This window comes from Macrotis lagotis, chromosome X (genome assembly GCF_037893015.1).
Source record: "Macrotis lagotis isolate mMagLag1 chromosome X, bilby.v1.9.chrom.fasta, whole genome shotgun sequence".
NCBI classification, from domain to species: Eukaryota; Metazoa; Chordata; class Mammalia; order Peramelemorphia; family Peramelidae; genus Macrotis; species Macrotis lagotis.
This window is the reverse complement of record NC_133666.1, coordinates 75446797-75468463: the sequence shown is the minus strand read 5'-3', so window position 1 is coordinate 75468463 and position 21667 is coordinate 75446797. Positions and strand designations below refer to the sequence as shown.

General features: G+C 42.7%; 1 protein-coding gene across 2 annotated transcripts in view; it reads right to left on the bottom strand.

Annotated features, from left to right (window-relative positions):
• The window catches only part of TEX11 (testis expressed 11), a 198673-nt gene extending 181312 nt beyond the window's left edge, over positions 1–17361 (bottom strand). For both annotated transcript variants that reach the window (XM_074199437.1, XM_074199438.1), the window contains exons 1-2: positions 17299–17361; positions 120–241 (exon numbers count right to left, since the gene is read on the bottom strand). In XM_074199437.1, the coding sequence (XP_074055538.1) occupies positions 120–241; positions 17299–17332 (156 nt within the window). In that variant the 5' untranslated portion in view covers positions 17333–17361. The remainder of the gene's footprint in view (positions 1–119; positions 242–17298) is intronic.
• Positions 17362–21667: the final 4306 nt, after the last annotated feature.

Below are 21667 nucleotides of genomic sequence, written 5' to 3'. Positions count from 1 at the left end.
TAGAGAGCTGTTTAGTAGGGCTCCTAATCAAATAGGATTATGAACTCCTTTGTCATCTCAACAGTGGCCATAAGAGCAACTCCCCAAACCCCAACTGTTAACAAGTATTATGCCTCTACCTGGGCTTTCTGGGCATCAATCAAAGTCTCTTGCTCCACATTGGTCACTTCTCTGAAGAGCCTGTCAATAGACTCTGGCACACATGATAGATCTTCTGTTTGTACCAGTTTTTCAGTAAGTTCTGGAACAAAGATAAATAAGACAGATACACAGTGAATTCCACTCACCAGCTAAGAATCTTATTCAAACAAGAAACAAGTCAATTTACAATCTTTTTTCATTTTCATTGGCCTTAATGAACAAATATGGCAAAGAGAGACTTCTTTTTTTCATAGGGGAACTTTAAGTAATCTTTGGCATCAAAAGGGATTCTTAGAAACTTTTTTTTTAGCTAAAATCAAAGCGAATTTTATTTATAAATTCTTGCCTTGTGGCTATTTTGTTTTGTTTCTAAAAAATATTTTTATTTATTTTCACAAAATAAAATGTATTGACTTAAATAATGGTGTTCTTCATGCTTGAGCTCAAAACTACAGAATAATAGTTGGTTAATATCTTCAAATTCAAATATATTCAAAGCCCTTTGCAAACTTTAAAGTGGAGATGCTAGGTGGCACAGTCCCTCAAATGTTAGACCTATGGGCAGGAAGACCTGAGTTTAAATCTAGTCTCAGAAACTTCCTACCTGGGAATGAAAGGAGCAGAAACAGGAGAACACCATACACATTAACAGCAAAATTGTGTGATGATCAACTATAATGGACCTAGCTCTTCTCAGCAGTACAATAATCCAAGACAATTTCAAAAAACTCATGATGGAAAAGTCACATCCAGAGAAAGAACAATGGAGTCTGAATGCAGATCAAAGCAGACCATTTTCACTTTTTTGGTTTTTTCTTTCATAATATAACTAATGTGGAAATAAGTTTAACATGACTGTACATGTATAACTAATATCAGGGCATCTTGGGGAAGGGAAGGGGAAAGAGGGAGAGAAAAAAATGTGGAATCCAAAATCTTGTAGAAAATGAATGTTGAAAACTATCCTTACATGTTTAACGAGAGAGAGAGAGAGAGAGAGAGAGAGAGAGACAGAGACAGAGACAGAGGGAGACAGAGACAGAGACAGAGAGAGACAGAAAAGAAAAGAAACTTCCTAGCTGGATAACCCTGTGCAAGTCCCCTTTTCACTATCTGCCTCAGTTTCCTCAACTGTAAAATGAGGATAGTAATAGCACCTCTCTCCTAAGGATGTGGATATAAACTGAAGTAATATTTGTCAAGCACCAGGCACAGACCAAGCACTTCATAAGTGCAATAAGGGCAGCTAGGTCGTGCAGTGGATGGGAGCACTGGCCTTCGAATCAGGAAGAACTGGAATTCAAGTCTGGCCTCAGACACTTGACACTTACTGTATGACCACAGGCAAGTCACTTCACCCTGGTTGCCTAGCATCCAGGGCCATCTCCAGTTGTTCCAATTCATATCTGGACACTAGACTCAGATGACTCTGGAGGAGAAAGTGAGGCTGGTGACTTAGTATAGCACCCCCTCATTCCAATCCAATTCAGGTGCTTGTCATGGCATCACCTCTCTGATGTCATGGTCTTCTTCGAGAATGAAGGACCAACAACAACAGCAACAATACACATCAGCTATTATTATCACTTCCTTCTTTGTGATTAAATAAGTGGTCCCAGCCTTGTCACTAACCAGCCCTGGCACTCTCTGGGCAAGCTAAACTCTAAAGATCTATGCAAAGTATTTCAGAGAAATTCTTGCCCGCGCCCCAGAAGAAGCCAAAGTGCAGACTGATACTTTGAAGACTCAGAAAAAAGTGATTTATGCAGTCTCTAAAGACTGAGTCTTTGCATAAAAAACAATACTATAAGCAAATTAGAAGATCAAGGACTAGTTTACCTGTCAGATCTATGGAAAGGGGAGCAGTTTATGACTAAGGAAGAGTTGGAGAACATCACTAAAAACCAACTAGATGATTTCGATTACATTAAATTAAAAAGCTTTTGCACAGATAAAACCACTGTAACCAAGATCAAAAGAAATGTAGTAAATTGGGAAACAATCTTTACAACTAATGATTCTGACAAAGGACTCATTTCTAAAATATACAGAGAACTGAGTCATATTTTTTTTAAAAAGCCATTCCCCAATTGACAAATGGTCAAAGGATATGCAAAGGCAATTTACAGATGAGGAGATCAAAGCAATCCATAGCCATATGAAAAAATGCTCTAAATCATTAATTATTAGAGAAATGCAAATTAAAGCTTCGCTGAGGTACCACCTCACACCTCTCAGATTGGCCAGTATGACCAGGAAGAATAAGGATCATTGTTGGAAGGGATGTGGGAAATCTGGGACACTATTACACTGTTGGTGGAGCTGTGAACTCATCCAACCCTTCTGGAGAGCTATTTGGAACTATGCCCAAAGGGCAACAAAAATGTGCATACCCTTTGACCCAGCAATACCACTACTGGGTCTATACCCTGAAGAGATGAAGAAAAAGGGTAAAAACATTACTTGTACAGAAATATTTATAGCAGCCCTGTTTGTGGTGGCAAAGAATTGGAAATCCAGTAAATGTCCTTCAATTGGGGAATGGTTTAGCAAACTGTGGTATATGTATGTCATGGAACACTATTGTTCTATTAGAAACCAGGAGGCACGGGATTTCAGGGAAACCTGGAGGGATTTGCATGAACTGATGCTGAGTGAGATGAGCAGAACCAGAAAAACACTGTACACCCTAATAGCAACATGGGAGTGATGTTCAACCTTGAAGGACTTGCTCATTCCATCAGTGCAACAATTGGGAACAATTTTAGGCTGTCTGCAAAGGAGAGTACCATCTGTATCCAGATAAGGACCTGTGGAGTTTGAACAAAGTACAAGGACTATTCCCTTTAAATCGGAAAAAAAAAGCCCAGATGTCTTATTGTTTGATCTGGTTACCTCTGAGAATTCTGTTCTCTTTAAGGATATGATTTCTCTCTCATCACACCCAATTTGGATCAAGGTACAACATGGAAACAAAGTAAAGACTGACGGAGTGCTATCTGTGGGGTGGGGGTGGGGGAGGGAAGCAAGATTGGGGGAAAATTGTAAAACTCAAATAATATCTTTAATAAAAATAAAATAAAATAAAATAAAATATACAGAGAACTGAGTCATATTTTTAAAACAAAAAGCCATTCCCCAATTGACAAATGGTCAAAGGATATGCAAAGGCAATATACAGATGAGGAGATCAAAGCAATCCATAGCCATATGAAAAATTGTTCTAAATCCAAAATTAAAGCCTCTCTGAGGTACCACCTCATACCTCTCAGACTGGCCATTATGACCAGAAAGGATAATGATCATTGTTGGAAGGGTTGTGGGAAATCTGGGACACTACTACACTGTTGGTGGAGCTGTGAACTCATCCAACCTTACTGGAAAGAAATTTGGAACTACACCCAAAGGGCTACAAAAATGAGCATACCCTTTGACCGAGCAATACTGCTACTGGGTCTATACCCTGAAGAGATAATGAAAATGTTAAAAATATCACTTGTACAAAAATATTTACAGCAGCCCTGTTTGTGGTGGCAAGGAATTGGAAATCAAGTAAATGTCCTTCAATTGGGGGATGGCTTAGCAAACTGTGGTATGTGTATGCCATGGAAAACTATTGTTCTATTAGAAACAGGAGGGATGGGATTTCAGGGAAGCCTAGAGGGATTTGCATGAACTGATGCTGAGTGAGATGAGCAGAACCAGGAAAAACACTGTACACCCTAACAGCAACATGGGGGTGATGTTCAACCTTGAAGGACTTGCTCATTCCATCAGTGCAACAATCAGGAACAATTTTGGGCTGTCTGCAAAGGAGAGTACCAGCTGTATCCAGAGAAAGAGCCATGGAGTTTGAATAAAGTTCAAGGACTATTCCCTTTAATTTAGAAAAAAAACAGATATCTTATTGTCTGATCTTTCTATCTCTTATACTTTATGTTTCTTCCTTAAGGATATGATTTCTCTCTCATCACACTCAATTTGGATCAATGTACAACATGGAAACAACGTAAAGACTGACAAATTGCTTTCTGTGGGGGGAGGGAAGTAAGATGGGGGAAAATTGTAAAACTCAAATAATATCTTTAATAAAAATTTTTTTTTAAAAAGACTGAGTCTTTGTTTTAGATTTGCAAGTTTAGAAGAAGCTGCCAGATGCTCACTTGGCTACTAGATGAAGTATTTGTTGAGTCTGGCAGAATGACCTGGTCCAAGCTCTGGGCCTCCATCATTCCCAACTCCTTCAGGTCAGCCTAAGCAGGCTTATCCCATACCTTTGCCCGTACTCATGTGCCATTAGTCTTCATTGCCTCAGTGTCTCTACTTCTAAATAGTTTTCCTGGATACCAAGAGAGTCAGAACAAAAACTGCCCATACCGAACTGTGTGAAGTGCTCACAGGCCAGGATGCTTTCAGAAACTAATTCCACAGACATTTCTTAGTGTCCAGTATGTACCAGATGCTGTGCCGGGGGGGGCGGGGTACTGGGGATCCAAAGATTCAGAAGTTTCCTCCAGTTCAGACAAGGGCAGAATTTATTTATATCTAGGACCATTTCATATTAAAATCCCAATGCAAAGTCACACCATAGAGCTTGGAGAGTGGAGAAAAAAGAGACACCATGTCTGGCTCAATGGAGCGAGGGAATCCCACAGAAGAGGCTGAACCTTAAAGAATGGATAGGATGACATGCACACTCTGAAGATGCTGGGATTTTATGAATGGGAAGAATTTCAAAAGGCAGAGTTGGGAATGGGAGACCAGGTTGCACCATGAACAAAAGGGATAGAGCTGGGAAAGCATAGGGTCCTCTTGAGGGAAACAGTGATTACTAGGAGTCAACATGGTCACTAAGTCATGTGGTCACAACACTACATTTTTTTTCTTCTTTTACAAAATTGCACTTTACTGTGATACCCATGTTCCAATTTAGCTTGACTTCAAATTCTGTTCTCTGAGTCTATCTTCCACAGATGATGGGGATGTACAGAGTTCACCAATCAATTGACTCTCCCAATTGGGGAACACATAGGATGTTAGGGAAAGGTAAGAAAGACAAAGAAATGGAAGGGTGCACATCTTTCAGATTTAGACCATCTATACCTTGGTGCCAATAAACAGAAGCAAAGGAGAAATACCCTGTCACCTTTGCTGCCCTTAGACTCTGCCATAGGAACAAGAGAGTTCTCAAGAACTGAATTTCTCCTCCATAGAAGGCCCTCTTCTTGACTGACTCAGTAGGACTAACTTGTTTTTTTTATAAGCCACAGTGGAGTGGCTGATTCTCAATTGCCTTCACTCAGTAGTTAATGCCCTGTTACAAGGTGGAATGGAACAATGAGAGTCAGAAAGGAATATACCCTTAAATCTCAATGTCTGTTACCTGCCTCTTAACATCCTGTAATTTCATTCATTGACTGAGGACTAAACACTGGGGCACAAGGAGACTTTCCCAACTTGGCAGCCCTTACCAATGCCACTCTACCAAGACAAAACCTCAAAGTTCATGGATTTAGCAGGGATGGGGGGGCAGGGGGAGGGAAGGGCAAGAGGGGACTCACCAAGAAACCCACAGTGTGCCAGCCCTGTGGACACCATGCCTCTAGAATAAAAAGACTCCCAGGAAGCAGTGTGAGATGAAAAAATATGTCAAGTGCCTACACTTCTCCTTCCTGCATTTGCACACATTTTCTGGCTTTGAATTCTGCCAGGCAACAACTTCCCCTGCTTGTCTTTACCCCTCAGAGACAGATGCTCTACAGTCACTGTAGCAACAGAGCAGCCTGGCCAGGAGGATTTGGCTGATCTTCTCCAGCCTGAAGCCTTTCTCCTCCTGCCCCTAAAGAGGCTGATCCCTCTTCTCTGCCTAATTACAGACAAATGTGAGTCCTGCCTGGGGTAGACTCCAACAATGATCAATGGCTGAACAAACTGTGGTTTAGAAATGCGATGAAATATTACTGGATTATTAAAACTGACAAATATGAAAAATATGAAGAAAAATGGAAAATTATATAGATCAAAGAAAATAACATTAAAACAATATGATCATGATTATATAAAAAAGAATAAAATCTTTTAAATATACAACCAGAAAGAGGTCTGAAGTGGGACACAGGGCAAATAAGCTATTAAAGCTTAAGCTTTATGTTTTCTTCTAAATATATTTCTGTTTCCTGGCTTTATTTAGTATTTTATTCCTCATTTTGCTTATTTTTGGTTGTTTATAGCAGCAGCCTAATATATTGAAGAGTTAGACTTGGAGTTAGAAAGGCCTAGTTCAGATCCTGCCTGTGACACTTAGTAGTATGACTCTGAACAAGGGACTTCCATTGCCTCAGGTAGCTTTCTCAGAAGATGATAGAATTGAGGGCTTGGTCAGTGGAGCCAAGATTGCAAAAGACAGGCAGGCATTCAGCTTAATGCTCTCAACATTCCCTTCCAAACAACTTTAAAATAACTCTTCAAATCAAATTTGAGAGCAGCAGAACCAAAAAAAGAGGTAAGAGTGAGATGTTCTTCCAGCCTAAGACAATTTAAGACATCAGCAGACCAGGTCTGTGACACCAGGGTGAGCACCAACCCAGAGTGAAGCACAGCAGTACCAGTGGAGGGCCTTAAAGGTGGCTGCTGAAGCAGCAACTTCTTTGGAATCTCTTAGTCCAGGGACAGTAAAGAGATCAGCTAACTGGTCAGAGAGGGGTGACAGGGAACCTTTTGCTGGTACTGGCAACCATATTGCCCATAAACAATTCTAGGTTGCAGTTCTAAGGCAGAGAGGAACCCTTCTCATTAGTCACAAGGGAGCAGGGGCTGTGGTCAAAGGTCCAAGGCATAGAGGAGCAATAGAGCTTGGCAAGGGAACAGGGCCCATTCCAGGTATAATGAATTTTAAGAAATGTATAAATAAATATTACAGCATAGTTCCATCAATTTTTCTTTCACCTATGGATGGAATGAACATTTAAAAAAAAGAGTAAGGAATGTTTGTTTATGTGTAATAGAGAAAAAATTATATGCTATTATATGGCAGCTCCTATGTCTTCTCCTCCCAACCATCATGGGGGATAGGCAGGGAGGCATCATTAATAATCATTCTGTAGTTGAGGAAATTCTGAGACAGAGAGATCAAGTGTCTTCTCCAGACACAAATGGAAGGTCAGAGTTAGGAAAATAACTCTGACTTCCTGAGCCTGAATCCTGGGTTCTTTTTCTTTGCATCAGAGCCATGTAGCAGGAGTGAGGGATAAAACTGAGGTCTTTTACAAAAGACCTAGAGCAAAGCCTCCAGCAGCACAAAGGGTAGATTCTCTGTGCAATATCTGTGGGAGGCAGCTTAATGTGAGTGAGAAAACACTGGACTGGGGATCAGGAGCCCTGAGTTTGATTCTCAACTCTGCTGGCAAGCTATGTGACTCTAAACAAGTCACTTAACCTCTGTGCCTCAGTTCCCTTCTCTGTAAAATGGATGATAATCTCTTCTGGGCATTTTAAGTGCACTCAGCTTCATGCTACCCTCTTTTCTTCTTAGATCTTCTAGTTTCCTTTATCACAATTTCAATATTGTGTTGACTCAGTTTTTCTAATAAGAAGCCAATTTGATGGTCACTAAACAAAGCTCTTTTATGTTTCAAAAACCAACAATTAAATTCATGTTTGCAGATGGTCTAGAAACAGTCTGATCCTCCACACTCATTCTCGTTTTGCTCTGTCCCTCCTGCCACTTCAGAAGTGAAGATGCCAGAGAACTGAGAGCAATTCTCATTGGGATTTGTTTCCTGGGTAGCTAAGGATCCTTAGACACATCATAGTCCAACTCGAACAGAAGCCCATTAGGGCCCCTTCATCCAATGGAGCTCTTAAGGACCTGTCAAACAATGCATCTCTATTTGTTGCTTCCTCCAGCTCATTAGAACCTGCTGCCCCTTCCTAGATAAGCCCTGTTTGTTCCCTGAAGATTTGGTTTGTTTTAGTTACTATGGTTACCACAAGACTGTCAGATTCCTGTCTGCTCAACAACATGCTCCTAAGGTATAACTCTATAGCCCATTTAATTATGTTTATGGAACACTAACAATGTGCTAGGCATTAGATGTAAGAACAATTTAGGAAAGACCCCTGCCAAGCAGGCTCCCTTCTAGAGAAGACTGGAAAGAAAGCTCTGGCTAGCTTGGAAATAGTGTCACTGTGGTCCTAAAGCTACAGCAGGTCACTGAGCCCAGGATGGCTGAACAGTTCTTAAGGGGGCAGAGGATGGGCCTCCTAGAAGCAATCAGGGCTGCAGGGAAAATGGGAAGAGAGCACCCTAATTTGCTTTCATTATTCTGAGAGTCTCTTCCCTCTTGTAGGGGGTAAAAAATTATGGTGCAGATCAAATGAAATACCATGGCCAAAGGCACTGATTACACTTGCCAACTGGCCAAGTATGAGGCAGTATTCTTAGAATTATTATGCACTGACTGAGTGAGGGTTGGGGGAGCAAATCCCTTAAATGGTCTGCTCCCACTTTCTCTGATAAGACCAGTGTATCCAGAGCAGGCAAGTGGCAGCTAAAAGGGTCGTGGAAAACAACAGATAAGAAAACTCACCTAGGTCTTTTCCAATAATTATGTTCTCCCTACTGTTAGCTCATTTTCCCCCATGATTAGTTTAGCTACCTGTTCTGGTCCCAGCAGGAAAGTAACCCATCCCAGGGTCATTTCTATCAGAAATCCACACAATAAGATGAAAGGTCTGATGTTTATAGTGACCACCATAACAACAATCTCTCAGAAGGCCTGTAAGCTTTCCAAAATGCTTTTTAGACTGATCTGATTTGATCCTCCCAACAACCCTGCAAGGTAACTGCTATTTGCCATCACCATTTCATGGTTGATGAAACGAAGGCACATAGAAGTCAAGGGACTTACCCAGGGTCATACAACTAGTAGATATCTGAGGCAGGATTTGAATTCCTGATTTTGAGTCCAATACTCTATTATGCTATGCATCATCAATATTATTAATGAGTGATGGTGGTGGTTTTTTTATGTGAATAAATGAAAATAATAAATTATAATAATTCATATTTAAATGCCACTCCAAGGTTTCCTCTTAACCGTAGTAAGCACTGGCAATAGGATTTGAACTCAAATCTCCAGACTTCCAATCCAATACTCTATCAACTATATCACACTGCCTCTTATGACTGATCCAGGTTTCTAGTCAAGATGGCACAGTGACAGGGACAAGGAAGGGCTCCTCACATAATAATGTCTCAAAATAACCCCAATAAGAAATATGCAAAATGAAAAAGAACTAAAAACCCCACAAGACAAGAGCAATCAAAATAGGCAAGGGAAGAAAAGCCCAATTCAGCATTTTTAGATACTTTGGAACAAATGAAACAGCTTACCAGACCAAGAGAAAGAGGCAAAGAAAAGACCAATTGGAAAATCTGAAAGAAAAACAAAAACACTCTTCCTACAGAAGAAAACAGAACTGAAGATAATGAAGATCAACTGGAAATACAGGCTTAGAAAATTATTCAGTTTGTCAAAGAACTGAAAAACCTGCTGAATGAAATGACAGACACAGAGAGCAGTTAAGATGTAGCATTTTCAGGATCACCAAGACTCAAGGAAATTTTCTTTAAAAAGATCTCCACACTATAGCAAATGGTCAAAGAAACATAGCAGTATAAGTAAACATAAGCAATAAGATGCAAGCAGAAAGAATCTAAAGAACCATGCACAAGGTGCAACAGATTAAAGAGTTCTAAAACAGTTAAATTCTAACATTATTATATTAAGGGAAAAAATACTCCCACCTGACAAAAAAAACATCAAAAAAAGATCGCAATTACTTATCAAGGAACATTAACCAGGATCACAGTGGACTTCTCAAGGAAAGCAAAGAACATTCAGAGAAAATGGAATGCAACATGTACAAAATTAAGAAATATAGGCCATGAACCCAGAACTGCATGCCTAGCAAAACTTAGCATACTGTCCAAAGTTAAGAAATAAACATTTGAGAAGAATTTAACCTTTGAAAGATTTTTAGAGAAATATATACTTCAACATAGTCTCTGAACATCAGTTAATTCCATATGTATAGACCATTTTGAATTGCTAGTCTTCTCAATGGGGATAAAGGTGGGGAGGGAAGGAGGAAGAGGATTTGGAACTAAAAGTTTTAAAGACAAATATTAAAAATTGCTTTTACATGTAACTGGTGAAAAAATAAAATACTAAATAAATCATAATTTTAAGCTCCCAAGTCAAAAGGCTAAACATTTAAAACAATTTATACTTTTTAAAATCAAGATAAACTAGTAATCATTAGAATGTGAAAGCCCTCAGAGTACTGTATTGACTGAATCACTAAATATTTCAGAAGAGTGCTTCAGGGAAATGGGTGGGGGTGAGAGGTAGTGTGTAAGAAATCAAGAACAAGAGAGGGAAAAGAAGCAAATCACCTATTGATTAAAGGAAAGTTCACATTAAAAATGTCTACATATTTACTAATATAGAAAGTTGAATTTTCTTAAGTGTGGTATTTTTAGTTTAGGTAAATAATAAGTAATACCAATAATAAAATAGAGATTATTTTTTGATAGAATGATTCAATGAGATTGAACAATTTCAATTTAATCATTGCTTATTAAAGACCTTTAAGCCAGACCCTTTGTTAGGACTCAGGGACATACGAAAAAAAATGAAAGGTTGTTGCTTTCAAGGAGTTAACATTGTACAGAGAAGGAACATGGACACAGCTAAGGAAAATAATGGCTTAATATGTGTGTGTGTGCACTATATACTCTATATGTTATCTCTCTATATATTAAATATATGGCAATTGGGAGGGAGCAGTAAGAAAGACCTCTGGAAGAAGTGGACCTTGAACTAAGCCTTGAAGGGAACTAGTATTCCAAGAAGGAAAAGGAAAAATAAAAAGACTGTAGGTAGGAGATCAAATGCTGGGTATGAGGAACATCAAGTATGCCAGTTTGACTGAACTGAAGAGTAGTAATGAGTAATCAGCCTGGAAAGATGGGTTGGAATCAGATCACAAAGTGTTTTAAATGTTAAAGAATGATATATTTTATCCTAGAGGTAACAGAATGCCACCGAATGTGTTAGTCAGACAAACCTAATGTTTTTAATGCTGTTTATTTAACTTTCCAGTAAACAGAACAAAAAGTTATAAAGTCTCTTTAAAGATAAAAGACTAAAGTAATATGTTATTTAAAGGGAAACAAAAGAAACATTTAATCTAGAAAATTTTAAAGAGATTCAAAATCAAAATCTAAACTTTACTGTGCTACTGCCAAGTCAGAAAAATTGGCATGACACTGTCTTAGATAGATGGCCAGAATGAAAAAAAACCAAGCCTTGACATTATTCTTCCCTATACATGGACTTTAGACAAAAATCTTCTTATAGTGGGCCATGAAAATGATGTGTGTAAACACATAAAAGCAGATCTTTCATATACTCCATTTAAAGATCATATTGCAATAAAGTAAGTAGTAGACAGTGAACCATCTTCCACACTTTGGGGGATCTGTGATCTCAACATTAATTCAGAATATAATGCACTCATCATCTCACAATTCCCTTGTCCACGCTCTCCTATAAATCTTAAGAAAGAAGAAAGAAAGGGAAGAACTTTCCTTTACATGGATATCAATGAAGTATTTGTGCTCCACAGGGCTGAAGCCCAATTGACATTTGACTTTCTTTCATGGCTTTCCATTGCCAAAACCTACACCACCTAATGTCCAGTCTACTGCTTGTGAGGAGTCCTTTCAAGTTTAGTTAGCATTGTCTGTCCTCAGAAAGTAACAGTGAGTACAAGATAGAGAAAACAATTGATTTAATAAGCCTAGGTAAAAGAAGGATTTATAAAACTAATAGCAGATGACATCAAAGATAATACCCAAGAGATACCACATATCAAAATCTATAGGATGTAGCCAAAGATACACGCAGAAATCAATTTATGACACTACATGTTCATACCAATAAGAAATCAAGAGAAAAAATAACAGATTGAACTTCCAAAATTTCAAACAACAAAGCAATATACTAAAAGAAAATATAAAGAAAAATAATCTAGTTAAGAGCAGAGACCTGTAATACAGAGGAACAAAAGAAAAATGAAATGAATAAATCTATGAGCTTTTTTTTGAACACTCTCAAAATTAATAAACATAAAAAATGAAAGTTCAAATACAAATGAAAAATTAGGGGGCGAAGGGAGCAATGGGGCAAAAAAAATCAAAAAACTACAGCTCAACAATCATTGGAAAATCTAAAAGAAATAAATGATTGCATAAGGAAGTATAAGATACTAGAATGAATAAGCAAAACCTAGATAACCTAAATAGACCAGTCTCAGGAAGAGAAATCAGACAGGCCTTTAAAAATCAGGTCTATAAAAATATATTGGATCCAGATGGATTCAGGAGTAAAATCCAGCAAACTTGAAAACAAAATCATCCCAATTCCTCTATTGTTTCAAAATAGTTTTGGAGAGTCCTATAATTGGAGGAAGAGGCAAACAATAGAAGTCCCTATTTGTCAGGGTTGGGAGGGAAGGATCCAGTGAGCTTTACATGTGACAAGTGTTTTGCAAACTTGTAAGTACGATCTAAACGCTAGCTAGCTATTATTTTTAAAGAGACTGGTTTCTGGTGAAGCAGATATTCTCTGGGTATGTCTGTGTATGTCTGTGTGTAGGTCTGAGTGTGTATCTCTGCGTATGTGTCTGTGTGTACATGCATGTGTTTGTGTGCATGTGCATGTCTGTAGCTATGTGTGTCCATGTGTATCTGAGTGTCTGTGTGTGCTTGTGTGCATGTGTATGCCCATAGGTACGTGTGTGTTTGTCTATATGTATCTGTGTATTGTGTCTGTCTTTCTGTCTGTATGTATATGTATGCCTGTGTTGATCTGTGTTTCTGTGTCTACGTATGTATGTACCTGAGTGTCTGTGTGCATGTGTGCCTGTAAGTATACATGTACCTTGTGTCTGCATGTACGTGTCCATGTATGTATGTATGCATGCATGCATGTATCTCTCTGTGTGTCTGGCGCTATGTGTGTAAGCCTGTGTATGCCTCTGGCTGTATTTGTGTGTGCCTGTGTATTTGTATGTGTCTGTGTGTATCTGCGTGTGTGCGCATCTATCTGTGTGTCTGTATGCATGTATATCTGTCTGTATGTCTCTCTGTGTGCCTGTTTGCATGCATGTGTTCACCTGTATTTGTACATGGCTGAGTGTCTATGTGTGCATGTATCTATATGTGTGTATGTGTGTGATGTGCCTGTGTCTATGTACATATGTGCGTGCCTGTCTCTGTGTATGTGTTTGTGACTTTCTGTGTGTGTCTGTCTCTGTGTATGTATGTCTGTATGTTGTGTATGTCCGTGTGTCTCTGTATTCCTGTGCCTGTGTATGTATGGGTTTGTTTGCATGTCACTGTTTCTATGTGCATGCATGTGTCTGGGTGTCTGGGTGTGTGTCTGTTTGTATGCATTGTGGGTCTCTTTATGTGTATGACTGTGTCTGTATGTCTGTGTGCATTTGTGTGTCTATGTCTTTGTATATGCCTGTGTGTGTCTGTCTGTGTCTCTCGGTGTGTGGATGTATATGCCTGTGGTTATGTATGTGACTCTGTCTATGTATGTACATATCTGTGTATCTCTATTCATATGTGTCTGTGTGTTTTGTGTGTCTGAGTGTGCATGTGTAGGGGTCTGGATATGTATGTGTTCCTGTGTGTATGTATGTATGTATGTATGTATGTGTGTGTGCATGTGTGAATGTGTTTATGTGTGTGTCTGAGTATCTGTGTCAATGTATAACTGTGTATGTTTGTGTGTTTCTGTGTGTGGCTTTATTTGATTTTCCCCCCATTATATGCAAAACCAAGTTTGAACATTCACTTTTAAAACCTTAAGTTCCAGGGAGAGGAAGAATCCCTTCCTCATACTCCAATCTCCCTCGTTGAGAAAGCAAGTTATTTGACAGAGGTTAAAAATATGTAGTCAGGAAAAAATTACCACAATAGTCATGTTGTAAAAGTAAATATCACCCCCCCCACCCCCCCACCCTGGTCAAAAAAAGAGAAACTTCAGGAAAAAGTTTTTTAAAAGTATGTGTGAAGCAGACATTCTTTAAGTAAATCAAGATTAAGTTGAGAAAGAAAACTATAGAGTAATATTATTAATGAATATCAAGACAAAAATATTAATATTTCTGCAAATGCAGCAGTACAGTAAAATAATTATCCATTAGAACCAGGTAAGATTTCTAACTAAAATAAAAGGAATGGTGTAATGCCAGGAAAACAATCACTATAATAAATCCTCTCACCAAGTGAAAAAATAATGCAATAGAACCCTCTCTCATTGGTACAGGCAAACCTTTGGTAAAACAAAGCATTCATTTAGATGAGGCGTCGCAGACCCTTCAACAACGTGAGTGCAAGGCTGTGTGGCTCTGCCTATGGGCTCATGCTTACCTACAAATCTTCCAGAGAGTTTCTGTGGATAAAAAAGGCATCACTCCAAAGCCAACCTGCTGACCAGCAGTTCGGCAGCCTAGTTGGGCCTGGGGTGACAAGCACTGGATCTATACCATACTCAAGGACATTAATAAAATCACCCAAGTTAAGCCTTATTCCACAGTGATGGCTTTGATCTTTTTTGATTGTGCTCTATGGGCTCCAGTTTATCTATGTCTCTTTTTAACATTTGGCACCCAGACCTAAACATAATACTACAGATGTGGTTGACTAGTGTAGATGAGAAAGGGAAAAGAGTATAGCTAGTGTTAGGATAATGGGCTGAAAAAGAATTGAAGACTTGAATTGGAGTGTACAGTGAGGACAAATCACAAGATTGGGGGTTTCCAAGTTAGAGGGAGTCATAGAATAACATTACATTGTGAGCAGAGAAGGGAATTTCAGAGTTCATGAACATGGACGTGATAGCAAAATCAAGGGTATGACCCTCCCACTAAGGTGGAATGGAGGGATAGGCCATGGGAAATAATCTGAGGAAATGGGAGAATAGGGCTGTCTGAAAGAGTATCAGTATATATGATGAAGTCCCCTCATATTAAGGGAGTAGTTGGGAAGGAGAGGAATAGCTTCAGCCAGACAAGGAACTCTGAGGAAAGAAGGAGGTCTGAGACAGCATTTGTAATTTGGTTTGAATGATAAGATGTGGACTAAGTGTACATCAAAGGAAGAGAGGTAACTGAGTGAGTCCTGGTAGTATCAGGAGAGTTTGGAATTGTCAGTGGGAACTAAGAAAGATTCAAAGTCCCCCACCTCAACCACTAAAGTGAGGGGAATGAGCCAACTTGCTGGAAAGGGAGGTCAGGAAGTCATGTTATCAGGAAGGAGTTAGGTCTCACTGAGAATCAGTGAGAAAAGTCCAAAATGCATTAAATCAAAAGGAAAATTAGCAGGATAGTGACTTGTCCCAGAACCATTTCTATTTAAGCTCCATTGAGATCATTACACTATTAATGAAGGTTAAAAGCATGTTAGGTTTTTGGCAATAAAACTGCAGTGTTGACTCATAATGGCTTTCAACTAAAGCAGGGATTCTTAACCTTTTTTATGTCACTGAACCCCTAGGGTAGCCTAGTAAAGTCTATGGACCCTTCTCATGTTTTTAAATGAATCCTATAAAATACCTAAGATTACAAAGGGAACCAATTAAATTGAGTAACTACCAAAAAATTGTTTAAAGTTCATAGACTACAGCTTAAGAACCCCTGATGTAATCATTATTTTTAAAATATGGGCTGCTATTAAGGTAAGTCACATACTTGGGTAAGTATGTGACTTGGGGTTTTAAGGATTTTATATTTATCCCTATAACATGTCATCTTGTTAGAGTCAGCCCATTATTGGAGGCTATCGAAATTCTTTTTGGATCCTGATTTTCTCTTTAAACCATACACAAATCTGAAGGATCTTTCTATTGCTTCAACATATTTATTAATGGCTAAACCAAATAGCCCAGAACTAAGGATAAATGTTCTATAGCTCACCATTAGACTCCTTACTATAATAATCACTAACATTGATAGTGTTTTTGAACATCACAATAACCCTGAATGGTAGGTGCTATCCTCATTTTACAGTTGGAGAAAGTGAGGTGGAGATTCAGTGACTTGCTAGTAATTATATGAAATCACATTTGAACTCAGGTCTTCCTGACTGGAGATCCTACTGTGTCACCTAGTTGCCTTCAGGTTGACTGTGATTTATCATTAAGGCAACCACAAAACATTCTTTAGTTATTTAATCTTTCAAGATATTTAGTATTTTCAGTCATCAAATATTCTTGTTAATTGGGAACTCCCATAAATATTTTACATGGGTCATCAATTTTCAAGTAATCATAATACAATAAATTATACTGAACATTCAAACTGTGTTGAACAGAATTCAATCTTTCACAGATGATTAAGGTACTTTAGTATCCTGCAGTAACTTTTTGATTTGGGGAAGGAGGTATGAAACTCTTGGTGTGGAAGTTCCCTCCACCAATGCCTATCAGAGTGACTCATTTGCACTTTAATAGTATTATATGGAGGTTGTCTCCAGATCTGAAAAGTAGGGTGGTTCCCCCTGGATCACCCAATTAATGTCTGCAAGACTTGAATGCAGGGCTGTTTCCAAGGCTGGCCTGCTTAGGGCTGCCTCTCAGGAACGTGTTGACCACTCTTACTTACCAAGAATACTCAATACTATGGGTGAACCTACAAGGTCCCAGGGTTAGGAGACTAACACATGGCCTGGGGACCCCTTGGGAGTCCTGTTCACTCTCCTCTCCCCCTCTCCCCAGGTCCCATCTCCTGACATCAATTGAGGGTTTTTTTTAGTTTTCTTTTTCTTTTTTCTTTTTTTTGCAAGGCAATGCGATTAAGTGCCTTGCCCAAGGTCTCACACAGCTAGGTCATTATAAAAGGCCACACAGCTGTGTGAGGTCAAATTTGAACTCAGGTCCTCCTGACTCCAAGGCTGGTACTCTATACACTGCGCCACCTAGCCGCCCCTGACATCAATTGTTGAAGAATGACCCTTAAATATCACTAGGCCACCAAGGCCTAGGGAGCTAGCTTCCTCTGTGGCTCGTGGCTCTGTACCTTTAAACTCTTCGAAGTTAAGGTTCCGCTCCATGTGGATGCTTCGTGATCCCCGTCACCTAGAAAGGGAAAGGTTTACTTGACCTGGGCTTCTATCAGAGGGGTCCTGGCCTCCTCCCCCCACCACCACCACCCCACCACCCATCGCCCCCACCGTCTTCCCCACCTCCTCCACCATCCTTCCACAACCCCACCCCCACCATCTCACTCCAACACTTCCCCTCCCCCACTACCTCCACCACCTCCCCCCCACCCCCAACACCTCCACCACCTCCCCTCCCCCACTGCCTCCCCAACCACCCCCACTGCCTCCACCTCCTCCCCCTCCCCCACTGCCTTCCCCTCCCCACCCCTCCCCAACCAACCCCACTGCCTTCCCCATCCCACCCCTCCCCCACCCCCTCAACTGCCTTCGCCTCCCCCTCCCCCACCACATCCACTGCCTTCACCTTCCCCTCCCCCACCGGCTCCACGGCCCTCCCCTCCCCCACCACATAACTACCTTCACCGTCCCCTCCCCCACCTCCTTCCCCTCCCCCACCACCTCAACTGCCTTTGCCCCACCTCCTTCCCCTCCCCCACTGCCTTCCCCATCCCACCCCTCCCCCACCCCCTCAACTGCCTTCGCCTCCCCCTCCCCCACCACATCCACTGCCTTCACCTTCCCCTCCCCCACCGGCTCCACGGCCCTCCCCTCCCCCACCACACAACTGCCTTCACCGTCCCCTCCCCCACCTCCTTCCCCTCCCCCACCACCTCAACTGCCTTTGCCTCCACCGCCTCCCCTCCCCCACTGCCTTCCCCATCCCACCCCTCCCCCACCCCCTCAACTGCCTTCGCCTCCCCCTCCCCCACCACATCCACTGCCTTCACCTTCCCCTCCCCCACCGGCTCCACGGCCCTCCCCTCCCCCACCACACAACTGCCTTCACCGTCCCCTCCCCCACCTCCTTCCCCTCCCCCACCACCTCAACTGCCTTTGCCTCCACCGCCTCCCCTCCCCCACTGCCTTCCCCATCCCACCCCTCCCCCACCCCCTCAACTGCCTTCGCCTCCCCCTCCCCCACCACATCCACTGCCTTCACCTTCCCCTCCCCCACCGGCTCCACGGCCCTCCCCTCCCCCACCACACAACTGCCTTCACCGTCCCCTCCCCCACCTCCTTCCCCTCCCCCACCACCTCAACTGCCTTTGCCTCCACCGCCTCCCCTCCCCCACTGCCTTCCCCATCCCACCCCTCCCCCACCCCCTCAACTGCCTTCGCCTCCCCCTCCCCCACCACATCCACTGCCTTCACCTTCCCCTCCCCCACCGGCTCCACGGCCCTCCCCTCCCCCACCACACAACTGCCTTCACCGTCCCCTCCCCCACCTCCTTCCCCTCCCCCACCACCTCAACTGCCTTTGCCTCCACCGCCTCCCCTCCCCCACTGCCTTCCCCATCCCACCCCTCCCCCACCCCCTCAACTGCCTTCGCCTCCCCCTCCCCCACCACATCCACTGCCTTCACCTTCCCCTCCCCCACCGGCTCCACGGCCCTCCCCTCCCCCACCACATAACTGCCTTCACGTCCCCTCCCCCACCACCTCAACTGCCTTTGCCTCCACCGCCTTCCCCTCCCCCACTGCCTTCCCCATCCCACCCCTCCCCCACCCCCTCACCTGCCTTCGCCTCCACCGTCTCCGCCGCCCCCCCACGGCCTCCACGGCCTCCCTCACCTTCCCCCCCCCCACCGCCCCCACTGCTTTCGCCTTCCCCTCCCCCACTGCCTTCCCCATCCCACCCCTCCCCCACCCCCTCACCTGCCTTCGCCTCCACCGTCTCCGCCGCCCCCCCACGGCCTCCACGGCCTCCCTCACCTTCCCCTCCCCCACCGCCCCCACTGCCTTTGCCTTCCCCTCCCCCACTGCCTTCCCCTCCCCCACTGCCTCCACTGCCCTCCCCTCCCCCACCACATCCCCTGCCTTCCCCTCCCCCAACCCCACCGCCTTCCCTACCCCTCCCCCACCACCCCCACCGCCTTTGCCTTCCCCCCATCCCCACCACCTTCCCCACCCCCTCTCCACCCCCTCACCACCTCCCTCCACCCCCAACGCCACCACAGCCTTCCCCGCCACCACCCTGGCCCCGCTCCACGGGTTCGTTCCCCCTCCAACCCCACCCACCAGACCCCGACCAAGGGTCCACTTCCTCACCGAGGCCTCGAACGAAGACAGCAGGCCAAAGCTGCGGCCTAGACAAGCAGCGAGCCAAAGGAGGCAGGAGCCGGAGCCAGACGCAGAGCAGCCTCCTGACCCCCGCAGCGCCGCGGTTTCTTTATATTTCTAAAGGCCCTAGGAAATGCTGTGGAAACTCGCTCAGTGATTGGGCGACCAAATGGTCATGCCTCGTCCTCATTGGTCAAGATTCCTCAGTCTCTCCCCATCGGCCATTGGTGGAAAACCCTCCAATCAGGTCTCATCTTTCTCCCGCGCTCTCTGGGTTGCTAACCTACTAAACTTTTTTGCCTAGGGGGGATGGGCAGGGTCAGGGAAAGTTTCCATCCCCAGCCGTCTGAGCTCCTACACCCCGCCCTGCACCCAGCCCCGGGGACCTTGCCCTGCCCCTGCCCAGGGGCTGGTGATTAGGGCATCTGGGTCAAGCCAGAGGCCCAGAATCCCAGATTGGAAGGGGCAGTGCCAAGGCAGGCTACCCCATGATGTCTATAGGCCCAGCCCCCCCCCCAAGCCTTCAGATGAGACTCCCCCAATCTCCCTCCCTCCCGGCAGACTTTGCCAACTTGTGCAAGCCTTGCCCACATCACAATTCCAGGCTAGAAGATCTAGAGGCCCTTGCAGCTATTCTAGTCCAAAATGATCAGATCTCTAGAGACCCAAAAGGAAAACCTTCTGCCCAGGAGAGCCTCTGTTCTACTCTCTTAACAAAGGATCTACCCCGAGAGCTGGAGGCCTCCTTTACCAATTCATGCATCCCACCCAAAGAGCTCAAGGCTGCTCTTCCAATGCCAGATTTCCCAAGTAGGGTACTTTGGGCTTCTTTTTGCACGCACACACAATACAGCTGACTTTTAACCATCATGCATTTCTCTATTGCCCCTTCAGGCACATGCAACCAAGATTTGCAATTGGGATCCTTCAGATATCTTATTTAATAAGACTAGATTTGAAGCTGCATAGGATAGGCTGGACATTGGTGTTAAAGAGAGACTTTTGTGTATTAGACTGAAATGACAGGTTTAAAATTCCAAGTGTCTCTATACTACTTTATGGAGTATAAAACCCTTTAATTGCATCTCAATGGGCCCATATACATAGACCCATACACATAGTCAAGACTTTTAGAGATTAAAAAGAAAGGCTTAGAGTAAAAATATATTCATAGCAGCCCTGTTTGTGGTGGCAGAGAATTGGAAATCAAGTAAATGTCCTTCAGTTGGGGAATGGCTTAGCAAACTCTGGTCTATATATGTCATGGAACACTATTGTTCTATTAGAAACCAGCAGGAACGGGAATTCAGGGAAGCCTGGAAGGATTTGCATGAACTGATGCTGAGTGAGATGAGCAGAACCACAAAAACACTGTACACCCTAACAGCAACATGGGGGTGATGATCAACCTTGATGGACTCACTCATTCCATCAGTGCAACAATCAGGGACAATTTGGGGCTGTCTGCAATGGAGAATCCCATCTGTATCTAGAGAAAGAGCTGTGGAGTTTGAACAAAGACCAAGGACTATTCCCTTTAATTTAGAAAAAAATTTGATATCTTGTTGTCTGATCTTGCTATCTCTTATACTTAATTTTTCTTCCTTAAGGATCTAATTTCTCTCTCATCACATTCAATTTGGGTCAATGTGTACCATGGAAACAATGTAAAGACTAGAAAATTGCCTTCGGAAGGGGAGTAAGATTAGGGGGAAAATTTTAAAACTCAAAATAAATAAAATCTTTATAATTCAAAAAAAATTAAAAATAAAAGCTTAAAAAGATGAAGATCTTTCATGATTGTAGACAGGGCTCCTTGGAAACAAAAGGTTAGAGATGAAAGGGTTAGACTTTCCCAGGCTTCTGAGTGTGCTTCTTCTCAACACTCAATTGGTATAAAAGGAGCTTTGGCTGACCAAGACTCAGATTCCTGAAACCCAGAACAAGGACTGTACTTGGATAAATTAATTATGTCACATGGTAGAACTTCCCAGGGGTAACTAAATCCCACACCTCTCTCTCTCTGCAATTTGGTAGGAAGAGAACAGAAAAGACCTTGGAAACTAAGCGGAGAATGCAGGCCTTAGCTGTAGTCTGCAGACTACATTCTGAGGAAGGAGTACTAGACTGACCCCACAAAAAAGCATCATGTCCTTTCCTTTT